This window comes from Octopus bimaculoides, chromosome 2, assembly GCF_001194135.2.
Source record: "Octopus bimaculoides isolate UCB-OBI-ISO-001 chromosome 2, ASM119413v2, whole genome shotgun sequence".
In the NCBI taxonomy this organism is placed as follows: domain Eukaryota; kingdom Metazoa; phylum Mollusca; class Cephalopoda; order Octopoda; family Octopodidae; genus Octopus; species Octopus bimaculoides.
Window position 1 is genome coordinate 92,628,210 of NC_068982.1, and position 16,773 is coordinate 92,644,982.

The 16,773-nt window shown below is 36.1% G+C and overlaps 2 protein-coding genes across 7 annotated transcripts in view; one reads left to right on the forward strand and one right to left on the reverse strand.

The window, feature by feature from the left end:
* Positions 1–10,200, forward strand: part of LOC106883997 (uncharacterized) — a 12,382-nt gene extending 2,182 nt beyond the window's left edge. Inside the window, exons 2-6 of the mRNA XM_014935159.2 lie at positions 2,106–2,176; positions 5,295–5,405; positions 6,793–6,906; positions 9,467–9,592; positions 10,059–10,200. Of these exons, the coding sequence (XP_014790645.1) occupies positions 2,110–2,176; positions 5,295–5,405; positions 6,793–6,906; positions 9,467–9,592; positions 10,059–10,066 (426 nt within the window). The 5' untranslated portion in view covers positions 2,106–2,109 and the 3' untranslated portion in view covers positions 10,067–10,200. The remainder of the gene's footprint in view (positions 1–2,105; positions 2,177–5,294; positions 5,406–6,792; positions 6,907–9,466; positions 9,593–10,058) is intronic.
* A 955-nt stretch (positions 10,201–11,155) lies between these two features.
* Positions 11,156–16,773, reverse strand: part of LOC106883999 (uncharacterized) — a 39,711-nt gene continuing 34,093 nt past the window's right edge. For all 6 annotated transcript variants that reach the window (XM_014935172.2, XM_014935171.2, XM_052978453.1 and 3 more), the window contains 2 exons: positions 13,714–13,893; positions 11,156–11,398 (listed from right to left, as the gene is read on the reverse strand). In XM_014935172.2, coding sequence (XP_014790658.1) covers positions 11,189–11,398; positions 13,714–13,893 — 390 coding nt within the window. In that variant the 3' untranslated portion in view covers positions 11,156–11,188. The remainder of the gene's footprint in view (positions 11,399–13,713; positions 13,894–16,773) is intronic.

The following is a 16,773-nucleotide window of genomic DNA, read 5'->3' on the forward strand; positions in this document are numbered from 1 at the left end:
ATATGTGTGTGTGTGTATGTATGCATGTATACATGCACACACACACGCACACACACACACACACACATATACATATATTAATGTTTGTTTTTATGTTATAATAAAAACAATTTTACATTAATCTGATGGGTTACTTTATATTTTTATAGAGTACAAATTTATTATTCTTAAACAAGAATCTTATTGACAGTGACTTTGAAGTTTTGGCTAGCTAAGAAGAGGAGTTGGACAAGGATGTGTTATGTTATCAGTCAGTTTTTTAATTCCATATTCCTCTAATGCTTTTATCAACTCAATGACAATTCTGTCTGGCCCAACAGCTTTGTTTTTTCTCATCATTTTGTTGGTAGGATCTTTGGACCCTCATTAGAGTCAGAAAAACTTGGTAAGGTTTGTCTCTTATCATGAAATAAATCTCCTATATACTCTGTCCATCTATTCAAAATATCGATCTTCTCAACCAGCTTAGTACCATCCTTTGCTCTGATACACCTGGTGTTTAAGCATTCTGTCTTTCTGTCAGAGATCTCATTTATCTTCTGATGTACTTTGTTTCCTATTGGAAATTACCTTTCAATTTCTTCACACTGTCCATTCAGCTAGGTCTCTTTAGCCTCCCTACGCTTCCATTTAATCAATCTATCCAACTCCCTATACTCTTTGGATTTCCTGTTCTTGATCTTCAGTCCTTTATTCATCATTGAAAGGATCTCCTCAGTCATCCATTTCTTTTTCATTTTATTCATTTTCTTTGGACAGATTTCCTGGGCTGTTCTACTAATGTGTTCTCATTACTTCCTGGGTATTCTCCTTGCCATTATCAATCAATTAATTAAATTTGTTCTCTACGTTGATGAAATACTCCAGCTCTACCTCTAGCTTATTCAGCCACTCAATATCCAGTTTCTCTGCAGTGCTTCTCTCTCTTCAACTTCTCTAATTTACATTGGAGTGTGCACACCAATGGTACATGGTCGCTTCCACAGTCTACTCCTGGATATGCTTTTGCATATTTCAGTGATCTTTTAAATCTGCCATTGATGGAGATATAATCAATCTGGTTTCTTGAGCTGTCACCAGGGTCCCTCCATGTATAAATTCTTCTAGGGTGCTCCTTAAACCATGTATTTGTAATAATCATATTCTTTACCACACACTACTATATCCATCTCTCAGCTCACTCATCTTTCTCACCAATTCTATACTGACCAACTGCTTGCCATTCTGTCCATGCCCCACTTTTGCACTCAGATCTCCCTTGATGATATTACTTTCATCTGACTTGCTCTTCCAAGGTCTCATAGAAGGCATCAGAATTCTCTTCAGTGCTATCTGCTGTGGGTGCATAAGCAACTATGGTGGAGATATTAAATGGATGTCTATGCTGATTGACCAGCAGGACTCTTTCACTTACTATCCAGTAGTCAAGGATACACTCTTATTTCCTTACTGCCCACAAGGGGCTACACACAGAGGGGACAAACAAGGACAGACAAACGAATTAAGTCGATTATATCGACCCCAGTGCGTAACTGGTACTTATTTAATCGACCCCGAAAGGATGAAAGGCAAAGTTGACCTTGGCGGAGTTTGAACTCAGAACGTAGCGGCAGACGAAATACCGCTAAGCATTTCGCTCGGCATGCTAACGTTTCTGCCAGCTCGCCACCTTTTTCTTTTTTTTTTTTTTTTTCAGAGAATGTAATCAGCACTAAAATAGGATACACTCTGTGTATCCTATTTTACAGAGTGTATCAAGGATACACTCTGCCATATCAGGATCTAAAAGTAGTCTTACTAATTTTTCATATTTGCTACCACATGTATACTTCATCTTGAAATCATTGATGATGAAGTTACCATTATTCAGACACTTTGTTTTGTATATACCCAGGATGTTGATGTTTAGTCTTGTCATCTCTTGCTGAACATTTTCAAGCTTGCCACTTTGATATAAAGTTGTCACATTCCAGGTTCCAACTCTGACAGTGCTGCTGCTGCTGCTGTTGTTGTTGTTGTTATTGATGATGATGATGATGATGATGATGATGATGATGATGATGATGATGATCTTCAAGTAATTTCTGGGGAATTTTTTTTTTCAGAAAAATGTATACTCAGATTTTCTTCTTTGTCTGCTGCCTTTCCAGTCTGTTGTGTTCCATCAGTGCAGGAGGTATGTTACTTTACTAAGTATTTACCAGTTCATTTTAAAGATGGTATGATGTGATTAAAGAAAAAAAAAAAAATAACTGGCTGCTATTTCTAGCTGGTCAAACCTCATTTGATTATTGATATTGTTAATATTATAGTTGTTGCTGCTGTTATTCCTTTTATTGTTGTTACTGCGGAAGTTTGCTATCCTGTTGTTATTATTGCTATGGTTATTGTTGGCATATTTGTGGTGACTTCTGTTTCTGTTGCTATTATTGTTGTTACTTCTGTATATGCTGTTGCCATTGTGGAGGCGCAATGGCCCAGTAGTTAGGGCAGTGGAATTGCAGTCGCAGGATCGTGGTTTCAATTCCCAGATCGGGTGTTGTGAGTGTTTATTGAGCGAAAACACCTAAAGCTCCACGAGGCTCCGGTCAGGGGATGGTGGCGAACCCTGTTGTACTCTTCCACCACAACTTTCTCTCACTCTTACTTCCTGTTTCTGTTGTGCCTGTAATTCAAAGGGTCAGCCTTGTCACACTGTGTCACGCTGAATATCCCTGAGAACTACGTTAAGGGTACACGTGTCTGTGGAGTGCTCAGCCACTTGCACGTTAATTTCACGAACAGGCTGTTCCGTTGATCAGATCAACTGGAACCCTCGTTGTCGTAAGCGACGGAGTGCCAACAACAAAGCTGTTGCCATTACTGCTGCTACTGCTGTTGTTGCTGCTGCTACTGCTGCTGCAGTCATTGTTACAATTACTATTCACTGTTGGTGTCTATAGCCCTGTGTCAGCCCTGATCGAGCAATCCTATAATCAAAGGCATTTCAATCATATCCATCCAGTCATTTTAGGGTATCTAAGACTACATTATCAGATGTGTCCTTTCCTTATTAAGACTAATAATGTGGAATGTCATTTCAGGGAGATTTAGTTGCTGCTTCTAGCAGGTTGACTGACTACATAGAGGTTCCCTTGTTGGCTCACTACAATAACAGAAGATATTGTTGTTGCTGTTATTGTTGCACCCTTGGAATTATTAAAATTATGGTCGGTTATAACTATAGTTTAACTCAATTGTGTCAAGCTGACTGCAAGCCAGATCTGTCCCATGGCAATATTTAATCAAGGTGCTGGTTCAATTTTATAAAAAAAAAATTTGAAAGCCTTATAAAAAATTTTTTTAAATATTCTGTAAAATATATATCATTGGCATGGGCTCAGAATTAGAGCCTGACAGGAATTGGGATTAACATCTGTTCTGATCAAATCAATGCACCTTAACAAATCATTCGTTATCTCAATCACTGAAAAAGAAGCTTATGAATCCATATATCAAAAGGAGTGAACTATTTCCCCTTAACTCTATCAATACATAAGAGATTGGGGGGGGGGGAGATTGTGCACATGTTCATTCGAATGGAGTCTAGTGATATTACATGAATGCTATTGAAAGGCTTTGTAACTGAAACTGTTAAGCATTAGTCTTCTTAAGAACTGTAGAACTGTACATATCCATCTTTGAGCAATTTCTATCTGTTGGCACATTCACAGGACTTAATAGGACTATATAAACACTATGTGGTGTATATACACATTTCTGCAGACAAACTGTTCTAATATTTCATTCCTTACTTCCTTGATAAAGTTGTTATAGTGTATATTGACCTATTTAACTGTTTAGTTTTGCCTACATTATGATAGGGTTTCTAGAAATAATTGTTCCTATCTGGTTCACGAAATCTAGTTTATGCTTCAATGTAGCCCACAAAGCCAAACAAGTTTGATACCACTGGTTTAACTACTGCACACAAAATATCATCATCATCATCATCATCATCATTATCATTTAGCATTCATTTTCCATGCCTGCATGAGTTACATGATTTGAACAGATCTGGTGATGTCATAATATTTGAGGTATGATCTTTCTAAAGTATTGAAGAGTATTGAAAAGGTGTTTTATTGATCCATGAAAAAGAACAATGTTTTATATCTTATTTTTAATTTGTTTCAGTGATTGGGCAGTGGCCATTCTTGGTACCACCTTGAAAGGTTTAGTCAAACGAACTGACCCCAGTCGTTTAAGTCTGGTACTTATTCTATTTGGTCTCTTTTACCAAAATGCTAAGTTACAGGGATGTAAACAAACCAGTATGGAGGAATGGAGGGATGGATGCATTGAGGGGTTACATCGTGCTCCCTGTCAGCTTTGGCATGGTTTCTATGGCTGGATGTCCTTCACAATGCCAGTGCATTTTTTCATGCTACCAACACTAGTACAGTTGCCAAGTAACTTTCAAGACAGAAAAGAAGTGAAGGTAAAAAGGGGAAAAGGGAAAACCCTCTCGACTAAGTGGCAGCAGTATTTGAAAGAGTAAGAAAGTGATTTAATGTCAGGTTCAAGGAGAGCTCCCTTGCTATAGAGAAGATACATAGTTACTCTGCATGTATGTAAAAGTGGGTGTATCTGGGAAAGCTAAGATGGTAGTGATGTGGTACCAGAGCAAAAACCTTGAATAGTTCCTGAAAATACTAGAGGTGACAGAGATGTTAGAACAAATATAACTCAATGAAATAAACATAATTGTTCAGTTTGTATTCCTTTAGTACATGTATCAATAATAATCCCTTCTACTATAGGCACAAAGCCTGAAATTTTGGGGGAGGTGGCTAGTTGATTACAACAACTCCAGTGTTCCACTGGTACTTAATTTATCAACCCAAAAAAGATAAAAGGCAAAGTCGATCTCAGTGGAATTTGAATTCAGAATGTAAAAACAGATGAAATTCCACTAAGCATTTTTCCCAGCATGCTAACAATTCTGCCAGCTCGCCACCTTCATATATTAATAATAATAGTAATAAAATTAATTGATGTGGTAACTGTTGCTTGTTATTTCCCTTTACATTCTGAATTCAAGTTTCACCTGGACCCACTTTGAATCTTATCTTTCTGGGGTTCATAAATTAAGTTCCAGCCAAGTACTGAAGCTGCTATAACTAATTATAACCTCCTGTGAAATGTGTTGCTCTGTCTCTATCTTAAAAAAATTGTTGTTTCTATTTTCTTTAAGGTTATATAGGGTTACATCGAAAGATTCTCTATAAGAAATAATTTCTCTTGGATTTTAGCTCCATCATCCTGTACACATAAAGGAGTCACTCATAAACATGGTGATGAATGGGGAGAGAAGTGTATCAAATTTGGCTGTCAGCAGGGTAAAGTTAAATTAATAAAAGCAGGTAAGACTTGTTGGCTATATTAATTTCATATAGGAATGTATGTGCTTTGTAAATTCTAGTTCCACAAATACAATGCAGTTGTAGAGAAGAAAGTGAACAGGCATGGTTGTGTGGGTAAGGAGCTTATTTTGCAACCATGGGGTTTCCGGCTTAGCCCCACTGTGTGGAACCTTGGGAAAGTGTCTTCTACTATAGCTCTGGGCCAACCAATGCCTTGTAAGTGAATTTGGTAAATGGAAACTGTAGAAGCTCATCATATATGTGTGTGTGTATATATATATATATATATATATACAAACACACACACACACAAGATCTAGTGATCTAAGTGTAGGAAGTTCATAAGCTTTAGGCTGTAAGCAGCCGGTATAGAGACCAAAAAGTGGTCAGTATACAATATGATACAATGACAATTTATTGGTATTGAGAGTTATACACTTTTTCCCATATTGAAGCTGCGAAGAAATTTGATAAGCTGTTAGATTCTATGTAGCTCACTATTAGCAACTAATGCTGCTAAAAATGTGAATAGAAATCCAAATTGAGGGAGTGGAACAGGTAAAAATGTATGCTGAAGCTCATGATACAATTGTTATGTGGTGAAGTCTACTCAACATAGCTAATCATTGGATGAGATTACCTTAGCCACAACACAATCATGAGTTCAGTTCACACAGAAGACCAGCTCTATCCAATTTGCTACTTCATCAGAAACAGTTCTGGAGACAGGGATGTAGAGTGAGTGTGAACTAAAAACTGATCACACTGATTGGGCAATGCCTCATCATTGCTTAAACCAGTAAAAGTAAATAGCAACCCAAATGCTTTTAAATCAGATCCCAATGCTGGATGTTCAAGAACCAAATGAAAGGCAGATTTTTCAATCCTGATTCCAAAAAAAAATATAATATGTCTATGGAGAGCAAATGTAGACTGAGATACAGGGATCCCAGACAGACAGAATTTCATCATCATTATTATTTAACGCCTGTTGTCCATGCTGGCATGGGTTGGACAGTTTGATCAGGGCTGGCAAGCTGGAAGGCTGCACCAGACTTCAGTCTGATTTGGCATGGTTTCTATGGCTGGATGCCCTTCCTAACGCCAACCACTCCAAGAGTGTAATGGGTGCTTTTACGTGTCATGACACCAGTATCTGCCATGATTGCAATTTTGCTTGGCTTGATGGGTCTTCTTCTCAAGCATGACATATGCCAAAGGTCTCAATGGGTCTTCTCAAGCATGTCACAAAGCTAAAGGTCTCCATCAGGCCCAACACTTGAAAGGAGTTCAGCCACTTTGCCTCCGTAGGACCCAAAATCACTTTTATTAATATAGATGTAATAGTTGTAAACTAAAAAATTTACTTTCTTTTTCTTTATTACAGCTTGTGACAGTGGTGCTATATGTAGAGCAATAGGTAGTCACTGGACAAATTATTGCATTGATTACACTTGCCTCCATAAAAATGGTAAATTAGTCGTTAAGAAACTTAACATGCGTAAGTTGAGTGAATTGCTTCAAATTATTAAATTATCTAATTTTTTTTTCTTTCAAATGTTTATTCTTTTACATGTTTCAGCCCTAGGGTTGTGACCATGCTAGAGCACTGCCAATTCATTTATTTTAACCAAGACTAAATGTTATAGATATCTATTCATGTAGATATCTAAATTCCTTGTCAGTATTTAACAGAAGTAAATAACTACATTTATTACATTTCAAGAACTGCAGCTAGCTGAATCAAATGTCAATCAGTTGACTTAGGTATTAACACTTCATATCCAGTCTGTAGAGCTCTGTGACCATACTCAAAATACTTAACTCTCAAATAAACCAAACATCTAAAATGAAATTGGGACCATGGATGGTGCATCTTTCTGCATTGGAAAGCAAAAATATTCTTTATTAGCTTGCAGTACTGCAATGAAATCCTTCATTGAATATTGTTCAGAAAAGTGGATCATTTTTACAAATCTGCCTTTGCTTATTTTTTGCATGACAAAACCTACAGGTGGTGCTCTTATAATCCAATGTCTTATGAGACACACATGTATCTATGCCAATGTTTAATTTAAATTTCATTTTAAATCATTACCATCATCATCATTTAATGTCCATTCTATCATAGGTTGGATGGTTTGACCAGGGCTGTTAAGCTGGGGGGCTGCACCAGACTCTAGTCTGATTTGGCATGGCTGGATGCCCTTCCTAACACCAACCACTCCAAGAATGTAATGGGTGCTTTTGTGTGTCAGTTGCGTGACACCTGTATCTGCCATGACTACAAATTCACTTGGCTTGATGGATCTTCTTCTCAAGCACAGCATACTGCCAAAGGTCTTGGTCATTTGTCATTGCATCTGTGAGGCCCATTGTTCGATGATCATGCATCACCAGCTCATCCCAGGTTTCCCTCCACTTTTAGAGATCGGCACTTCTTCAAACAGCTGTCCACATTCATCCACATCACGACCAAATCAGTGCAGTTGTCTCTCTTGCACACATCTGATGCTCTTATATCCAACTTTTCTCTCAAGATGCTTATATTGTCATACATGCACACTGACATTACACATCCAGCGAAGCATACTCACTTCTTTTCTTTCAAGCTTATGCATGTCCTTGACAGTCACAGCCCATGTTTCACTGCCATGTAGCATGGCTGTTTGCACACAGGCATCATACAATCTACCTTTCACTCTGAGGGAGAAGCCCTTTGTTACCAACAGAAGTAAGAGCTCTCTGAACTTTGCCCATCCTATTCTTATTCTGGCAGCTATGCTCTCAGAGCATCCATCTCCACTATTGACTTGGTCACCTAGATAACGGAAGCTACCAACTACTTCTAGCTTACCCCGCTGACATTTGATGGAGTCTATTTTCTGTACATTTGTAGTATTTATTGTACCTATGCACTGTCCACACACAAAAACTAGTTTCCCTGTTAACTTCCCTCTGATATTGCTGCACCTCTTACATGTCCATAGCTTACACTAGATACATCTTATGGAGTTTCTACCAACGCCTTTTCTACAGATTGAACAGGGCCATCTACCTGAAAGGATTTGTGATTTGCCTGCTTTCCTACTTACTTAGACTTTGGTTTTTGCTACATTAATTTCTTCTCTAGTTCTGAAACAGTGAAGGATTTGTTGCTGTTTAGTCCAAAGGCCACCTTGATCAAACAGATTTATGATCAAAGGCATTCCGGTTGTGACCATTACATCTTAATTTCTGATACATATTCCAATGTTTCCTTTCTATTTTTTAAAAGATGGTAGTGTAATTTGAAGAAAATTTGGCTGTTGTTTTTAGCAGGCTAAATGACTCTGTGGTGGCCCTCCTTATTGGCTGTATATATGACGAGTTCCTATTCCATTTCTCAAAACCAAAAGCTGTCAATATATAGTTATGTCAATTTAAATTATAGGCTCAAATTCCATCAAAGTGAACTGAACTCAAAAGTAATTAGATGAGATTAATTCAACTATACTTCTACCACAAAATGTTAAAAATCAATATTATCAAAAGAACTATTGTATGAAAATTTTTAAATTCTTGTTTCCCTTGCATTTCTTGATAAGCATTAATCAATAACTTCATCATCATCCTTTAATGGCTGTTTTCCATGCTGACATGGGCTGGACAGTTTGACCTGTGCTGGTAAACCAGAATGCTGCACTAGGTTCCAGTCCAATTTGGCTTAGTTTCTACGGTTGGATACTCTTCCTACTGCCAACCAATTTACAGTGTGTGCTGGGTGCTGTTAACATGGTGCTGCCATGAGTGCTTTCTACATGGCACCAGTACAGGACTCTTGCAGGCCAATCCTCTTCACCAGGGGGAGTGGCCTCAATTAATTGAAACTTCTTGGTTCACTGTATTAACCATGTAAGCATATCATTTCCGATTTGTTTTTTATAAAGCGGCTGTCTCTTTTTATTATTATTCTACAATCATTCTTTCTTATTACTTGAAAAGCTTTGTTGCAATTTTTCATTCTCAATTCATTTGAAGGGGTAGAAAAATAAAGGGATTTTTCTTTAAACCTACTTCAGGATGTGAAGGACATGACCATAAATGTCACAAATTTGGCGAAACGTGGAATGATACCTTACATGGAAAATGTACAGTACGAAAATGTGTAAAAAAAGACCATTTTGCTGTAACAATTAAGGTATCTGGTAAGTAAAGATTTTTTGTACTTTTTGTAAAGAACAATAATTAAAGGGGCTGAAAATTATGCAATTTATATATTTCATTTCTCTGAATGTCAACAGTAAGACATTGGCAAATTGTCAACATTTAAAAAATTGTTTGTGGATGACAAGATTATTCTTAAAATGATCAAATTGTATCTAAAATAATTGGATAATATGGAAATACAAAAATTTCAAACAGTAGCATAATTTTTTTGGCTGTGGCGAAGAAGAGTCTAACATTTCAAGCAGAACACTTTGCCAGATAGAGATTATAGGTAGCCTTCCAGCCGGAGATTTGACAACTTATACAAGAAAATTAGTCTCAATCTAAGACAACAAACCCCCAGTATTCCAGTTCATATAGTTGTAAATAGGTACAATGTGAGGTGTTTTTTTTTATCATTTCTATAAACATGCTTTTTATACAGTTTTTATTTTCTTTTTTCAGATTGTTAAATACAGATTTAACATAAAATTGAACTTTCTTGCTGATGCAAACCATCATCAGTTTGCTGGGATTATACACATTTTATCTCATGTACTGGTCTTTGCCTGTGATATTGTATCCAAGAAATAAATTTTATCCAAAATTTTGAGTTAAAGTTTTAGTTAATTGTAAAAATGTAACCAGTTTTATTTGTGAGTATCTTTTTCTGAAAGAGGAAATAAAGGGATATAACATAAAATAAACTAGTCTGTCTCTATATTACAGTGATACATACACATTCTCTCTTTCATACACACACACATACATATATAAATGCAGGTATGCCTGTGTAATTGAGAAGTTAGCTTTGCAACCTTGTGGCTTCAGGTTTAGTCCCACTGCATGAAACTTTGGGCAAGTGTCTTCTACTGTAGCTCTGGGCTGACCAAAGCCTTGTGAGCAGTGGATTTGGTAGAGGTAAGCTGAAAGATGCCCGTCTTGTGTGTACATATACATGTGTGTGTGTCCATACATGTTTGTGACTCCTTGTCTTGACATCATGCAATAGTTTCTAAATAAGCATCATTGTCATGTAAGTGATGTCCTTTATTTCCAGTCTTCCACAGGCAAGTATTTTCTTGCTTGGAAACAGGTGGCAATTGGCAAGAGGAAGGGCATCCAGCTATAAGAAATCTTCCTTGACAAATTCTGTCAGACCCATGCAACATTAGTTAAGTGGACATTAAAATTATATTGAGACAAAGAGACATAAACATATACATGGCAGGCTTCTTTTAGGTTTTGTGCACCAAATCCATTCACAAGGTTTTGGTCAGCCCAAGACTATAGTAGAGGACACTTGCTCAGAGAATGTAATGTGATGTACCATTTTACAGTAGAAGACACTTGCCCAAAGTGACATGCACTGGAACTGGATCTAAACTATATTGTAGGAGCAAACCCAGAACCATACTATTAAGTTCCCTCCAAAAACATGCATGATTAAGATTAAAACATTTTTCAGTTTTAATGATAAAATAAACATATGTACATGAAACTTGAAGACAAAAACACACAGAAGTAAATTTTCGTATGACAAAATAAATTATAGAAACAGGTTAAAAATAACAATTTTAAAATCCTTTTTTTTATTATTTTTTACTGCATCGAGGTTTCCTTGTCCTTTTAGTGATGTTATTTTCAGAACCATTACTACTAATTAATTCTGGAAAGTCATTATCATTACAAATGTCTATCTCCTTTGAATTATCATTTTCTTCAACTTCATTAATACAGGTAATATTTAAGGTGTTGAATGAATTCTGATCAAAAATTATTGAGTCTTTCTTCTGATGTCTTGTCTGAAATGGATGAAGAAATAAATAATTAAGAAATTAAACATTAAAAGATCAAGACAATAAGATAGATAAATTAAATATTGACGACTCCATGGGCTCTTGCGGTTTGTGAAAAGATTAACTTTCTTGATGACTGTTAATAACTTAAATCTCAAATTATTAGAAAATATACAAAAATAGAGAAATTTGATTAATTCTATATAACAATGTATTTCTGGTTTAACATCACTACCTGATCCACGAGAGCCTTTAGTGGAGTTATCATGCAAGCATTTAAACACCTGTTTCCATCCTGCAGATATTTAGGTTAACTCTTTTCTTATTATATTCCTATTGAGATACACTGCCTCAGTTTCAATAAAATTTTGCTGTTGTTTGGAACATATATTTCAGATTTTGGTACAGAGTCAGCTAAGTCACTTACATCGATCCCAGTGATCAACAGGTATTAATTTTATCGATCCCAAAAGGATGAAAGACAAAGTCGACCTTGGTGGAATTTGAACTCAGAATGTAACGATGGATGAAATACTGTTAAGCATTTTGCCCAGCATATTTACAATTCTGCCAGCTTGCCACCTTCGCTTGGAACATATATTAACATATATTAACATATATTAACATAAAATCATGATGGAAGGTTTTAATTTAGATCACTATAAAACAGTAAGTTTGTATTAGAGAACCAGAGATATTCTCAAGTGGTTTGGTATCAAAATAGTTAATCATTAGTTATATGTATATCACGAAATCTGGGAAGGTCTCCAAAAGTAAAACAAAAAACCCTGTGCCTTCTGACATTAAAAAAGAAAACCAAAAACCAAACAAAAAAAAAAAATGGTAGACTTGCTTTGAAACAATTCATCATTGAAGGAAATCTAATTCAGTCAGAAGATATGGTGAGAGATCAAGATATTTTAGAAAAAACCCAGCTTTACAATGTTACATCTTGTTGTTTAGTCATAAGTCATACCACAATTATGTAAACCTATGATCAAAGGACTTTTAGCCAAAACCAACCTGTTCTTTTATTAAGTAGTGTACATCCAGGAACACATTCTCTAATGTGCTCATCCTCTTTTAAGACTGTAGAGTATGATTTGAGGGAGATATGGGTTGCTGCTTCAAGTATATTCAGCAACCACAAAGTAGTCCCTCTGTCAGCCTGATAGAATGTTATATAGGATTCACAGACTCTAAGGTGCATTATATAGTTTCTCTGCCTTTATTTTACTAAATTTTCACTACAAAAGGTATCTATTTTGAGTATTGATAAATGTATAAAGTCTGACTAAGTATTATAAGCAGTAGTACACAAGAGATGTAATGGAATTACAAGTAGGCTAAGAGAAAGGGTAGACCTCATATGCAGCAGATGCACAAGAGCACAAAGAGCACCCATGAAACAGATTCTCTCGAGATGCCCAGATGGTTCCCTAGAAATAGTGAATAGCTTTTGTTACCTAAGTGATCTAATTAATACCAGAAGTGCATGCTTTGAAAGTATAATTGTCAAATTAAGAAAAGGGTGGAAAAAATTTAAGGAACTACTATCTCTCTACTCATAACAATAGAATTTTTCTCTCAGAGTGAAGGGCAGATTGTATGTTACCTGTGTACAAACTGCAATGCTGTAAGACATGGACATTGAATGCAGAAGATTTGTGTAAGCTAGAAAGAAATGAAACTAGCATGTTCTGCAGGATGTGTAATGTTAGTATATATGAACAACGTAGCAGAAAACTGGAAGAAAAACTAAATATAAAAGGAACCAAGTGTAGAGTATGAAAGAGAAGACTATAATGGCACAAGCAGGTGATGCTTATGGAGGATGAGAGCAGCATAAAGAAGTGAAGGGTACTCAAAGTGGATGAAACCTGTGGAAAAGGGAAACTTATGAAGACATGGGATGAAGTGGCTAAAACTGATCTTAGGAATGCTGAATCTCTGTTAGGAAAGGCCTCTAGCTGAGGAAATGATGCGAAGAATGAAACCTTTTGAGAGAGAGAAATGGTTTTTCAGTTCGTCTAAGAGGGCAGCAACTGAAAATAAGAACAGACTCAGACTTTGATGACCCATCCAACCATAGAAAACAGAAATAGAAGTGATAATGAAAGCTGAGAGAGCATGTGTGATTTTCATTGAATCAAAGCCATATGAGATCTTTGACTGACAGATCTTTATGTCAGTCCCTAACCCACCAAAAGAATAATCTAGGACCTACCACCAAATATTCTTGACAGTTAAAAAAAAAAAAATTTAAAAAATAAATGTGAAATAAAAAAAAACAAAAAAACATTCAAATAGTGACAACATACAAGATTTTGAAGATTCTCTGATTTGGTGCAACGTAGTGGTTGATGACATTTTGTTTGTTGTTCATGCAAAACTTCATCTGATACTTTGTGTGATTGCTGGAATGAAAGTTGCCCTGGTTTCGCTACTGAGGGTACTGTTGTTGAAGACTTTGACAGACCTCGGCCTATAGTTGAATTATTCTGGAATACAAGAAATATGAAACATAAATAAATACTCATAAATAAATTACTTGCAACTTCAATGTCCCAATACTTAAAAATTCTATTTGGTTTATTGACTTTTATTTGTTATTTGTATTATGGATGGGAACATTTTTGGAGTAAAATAAATGCAAAAAAACATTTCATTTCATTCCTGTAGGAACAAAATGTAAGCTTCTTTACTACTTCAGTAGCCTTAAGAGGTTGTCCTGATAAATATTAGCATGAATAATAAATTTAGCTTGCAGGAGTTGGACCAGTATTTCAAAGTTCATTCTTACAGATGAAATGACATTAAGATATGGATGAACCAAAGAGGCACTGAATGCCTTTCGTCATAGGCCTGCTTAGTGAAGTTAGAGCAAAGCTAAACAACAACAATAAAACAAGAGGAGTACAGGGTAAAGTTATGATGATAATGAAAAACATGTTTGCTAATAAAGATTTTGATAGGGTCTTGGACTGACTTCTTGAAGGTTTTCCAAGATTGGTGAAATTGATGTGATTGATGTCTGAACATCTGCTGAGCTGAAACTGTTGTCTTATTTAAATGGCTTCCACAAAGTAACCCCTGCTAAAAATACTTAAGGTCCACATGGCAGTGTTAAACTGAAAATACATTGTTACAACAAATTAATAAAATTTCCGTATAGTGTCTGAAATAATTTTTCTGAAAATTTAAATTTAACTAAAGGTGATGATGGAAGGTGGCTGAGGTTAAGGTGCTAGAACAATCATTATCTTAATAACTCTTATCAAGAAAGGCAGGGGAGTTAACTGCCCTACTGAATTATTTGACTAAATTCATCATCATCATTATCATCATCATCATTATCATCATCATTTAATGTCCATTTTCCATGCTGGCATAGGTGGACGGTTTGACAGGAGCTAGCAAGCTGGAGTGCTGCACCAGGCTCCATTGTCTGCTTTGGTATGGTTTCTATGGCTGGATACCCTTCCTAACACCAAATTATATCAATAAAAATGGAATAAGAGGAAGTTAAATCTGCTGATTTTTGGCAGAAATGTTTCATTATTGTTAGACCACTTTAGTGAAAAATAATTTAACTATTACTGCAGATCTTTAATGATTCAAGGTGTATATAGGAGATTTTTGTGAATGAACACAGTATAGTTTTATAACTTTAAAAAATGATTGGGATGGTGTGAGGGCAAATACCCAGGAACGCTTACTGCATATAAAAAACAATGAATGGATGTTAACATGGATAATGTAATGAACAAAAGAATTTCTATAAACTTTAGCAGGAACACCTGCAAGTTAATATTTGATGGGAAAATATAGATACCAATGATCTTTCTGAGGACTGTGCTTGTTTAATGTAAGGACTGAAGTGGAAATGACTAAAAGATAAGGAGCAAGCACAACATACTAAGTACGTTTGAAGAAGATGGTACACAAGTATTTTTCTGATGTTGTTGTTGGCACTCTGTCGCTTACGACATCGAGGGTTCCACTTGATCCGATCAACGGAACAGCCTGTTTGTGAAATTAACATGCAAGTGGCTGAGCACTCCACAGACACGTGTACCCTTAACGTAGTTCTTGGGGATATTCAGCATGACATAGTGTGACAAGGCTGACCCTTTGAATGACAGGTAGAACAGAAACAGGAAGTAAGAGTGAGAGAAAGTTGTGGTGAAAGAGTACAGCAGGGTTCGCCACCATCCCTTGCTGGAGCCTCGTGGAGCTTTAGGTGTTTTCGCTCAATAAACACTCACAACGCCCAGTCTGGGAATCAAAACTGTGATCCTATGACCGCGAGTCCGCTGCCCTAACCACTGGGCCATTGCGCCTCCACTATTTTTTTCTGATGGGTATAAGTTAAAAGAAATGGCTATAACTGCTTGGACTTATGTCTACCCTATAAAACTTGGCCAAGATATCTGATATTGTAATAAAAAGATGGGCTCAATTATTTCCAATGCCATCAACATTATAAATAATTGCAGTAGGGATAAATACAGTAATAGAGAAAGAATATTAAAAGGGTTTGAGAGATTGTGTAAATCTACAACCAAGAGCCTGGTCCAAATGTTTGTAGTAACCAGCTTACTATACTGAAATCCTTGTAAAAGTGCATGATGTGGCACTAAGAAATAAGGTTAATTCATAATTTAATTCTAAAGGGGTGCTAACTGCATATCTAAGCAATAAAATGGTGGGGTTTGATGAGTTAAAATGTTTTCAACATCAAAAATAATTAAAGTAAGGTAATAAGATAAAATACATTTAGTTAGCAGTTGAGTAAGGAAGAGAGACAATTCCATCTTCACCTTTTTATAGTAATCTGTCTTGTCTAGGATTTACCTGTACACTAGAATCTACCGAAGCTATCGAATGTTAAAAGAACTAATACTTAAAATGATAGAAAGGGTAGGGTGATGGACAAAAGGCTTTGATACTTAGCTATGTCCTTTGGATCAATTCAATCAATGATAACACTGCTAAAATCGTTGCAATTGATTAAATTGTGGGCAACTTTGCCGTTCATCCTTCCAGGGTCAATAAAATAAAGTATCAGTCAAATTAATGGGTGGATGATCTTGACTAACTTCCCATCTATTCAAGATTGCTGACCTTGTGCCTAAATCTGAAACCATTGTTAAATTCATAAATAATAAAGAAATCATTTAAAAATCATTATTAGGTGTGGTAAGAAGCTTGCTTCCTAGTCATATGGTTCTAGGTTCAGTCCCACTGTTTGGCAGCTTGGGCAAGTCTCTTCTACTATAGTCTCGGGCTGAGCATAGCCTTGTAAGTGGATTTGGTAGATGGAAACTGAAGGAAACCTGTATGTATATGTATATATATATATATATATATATATATAT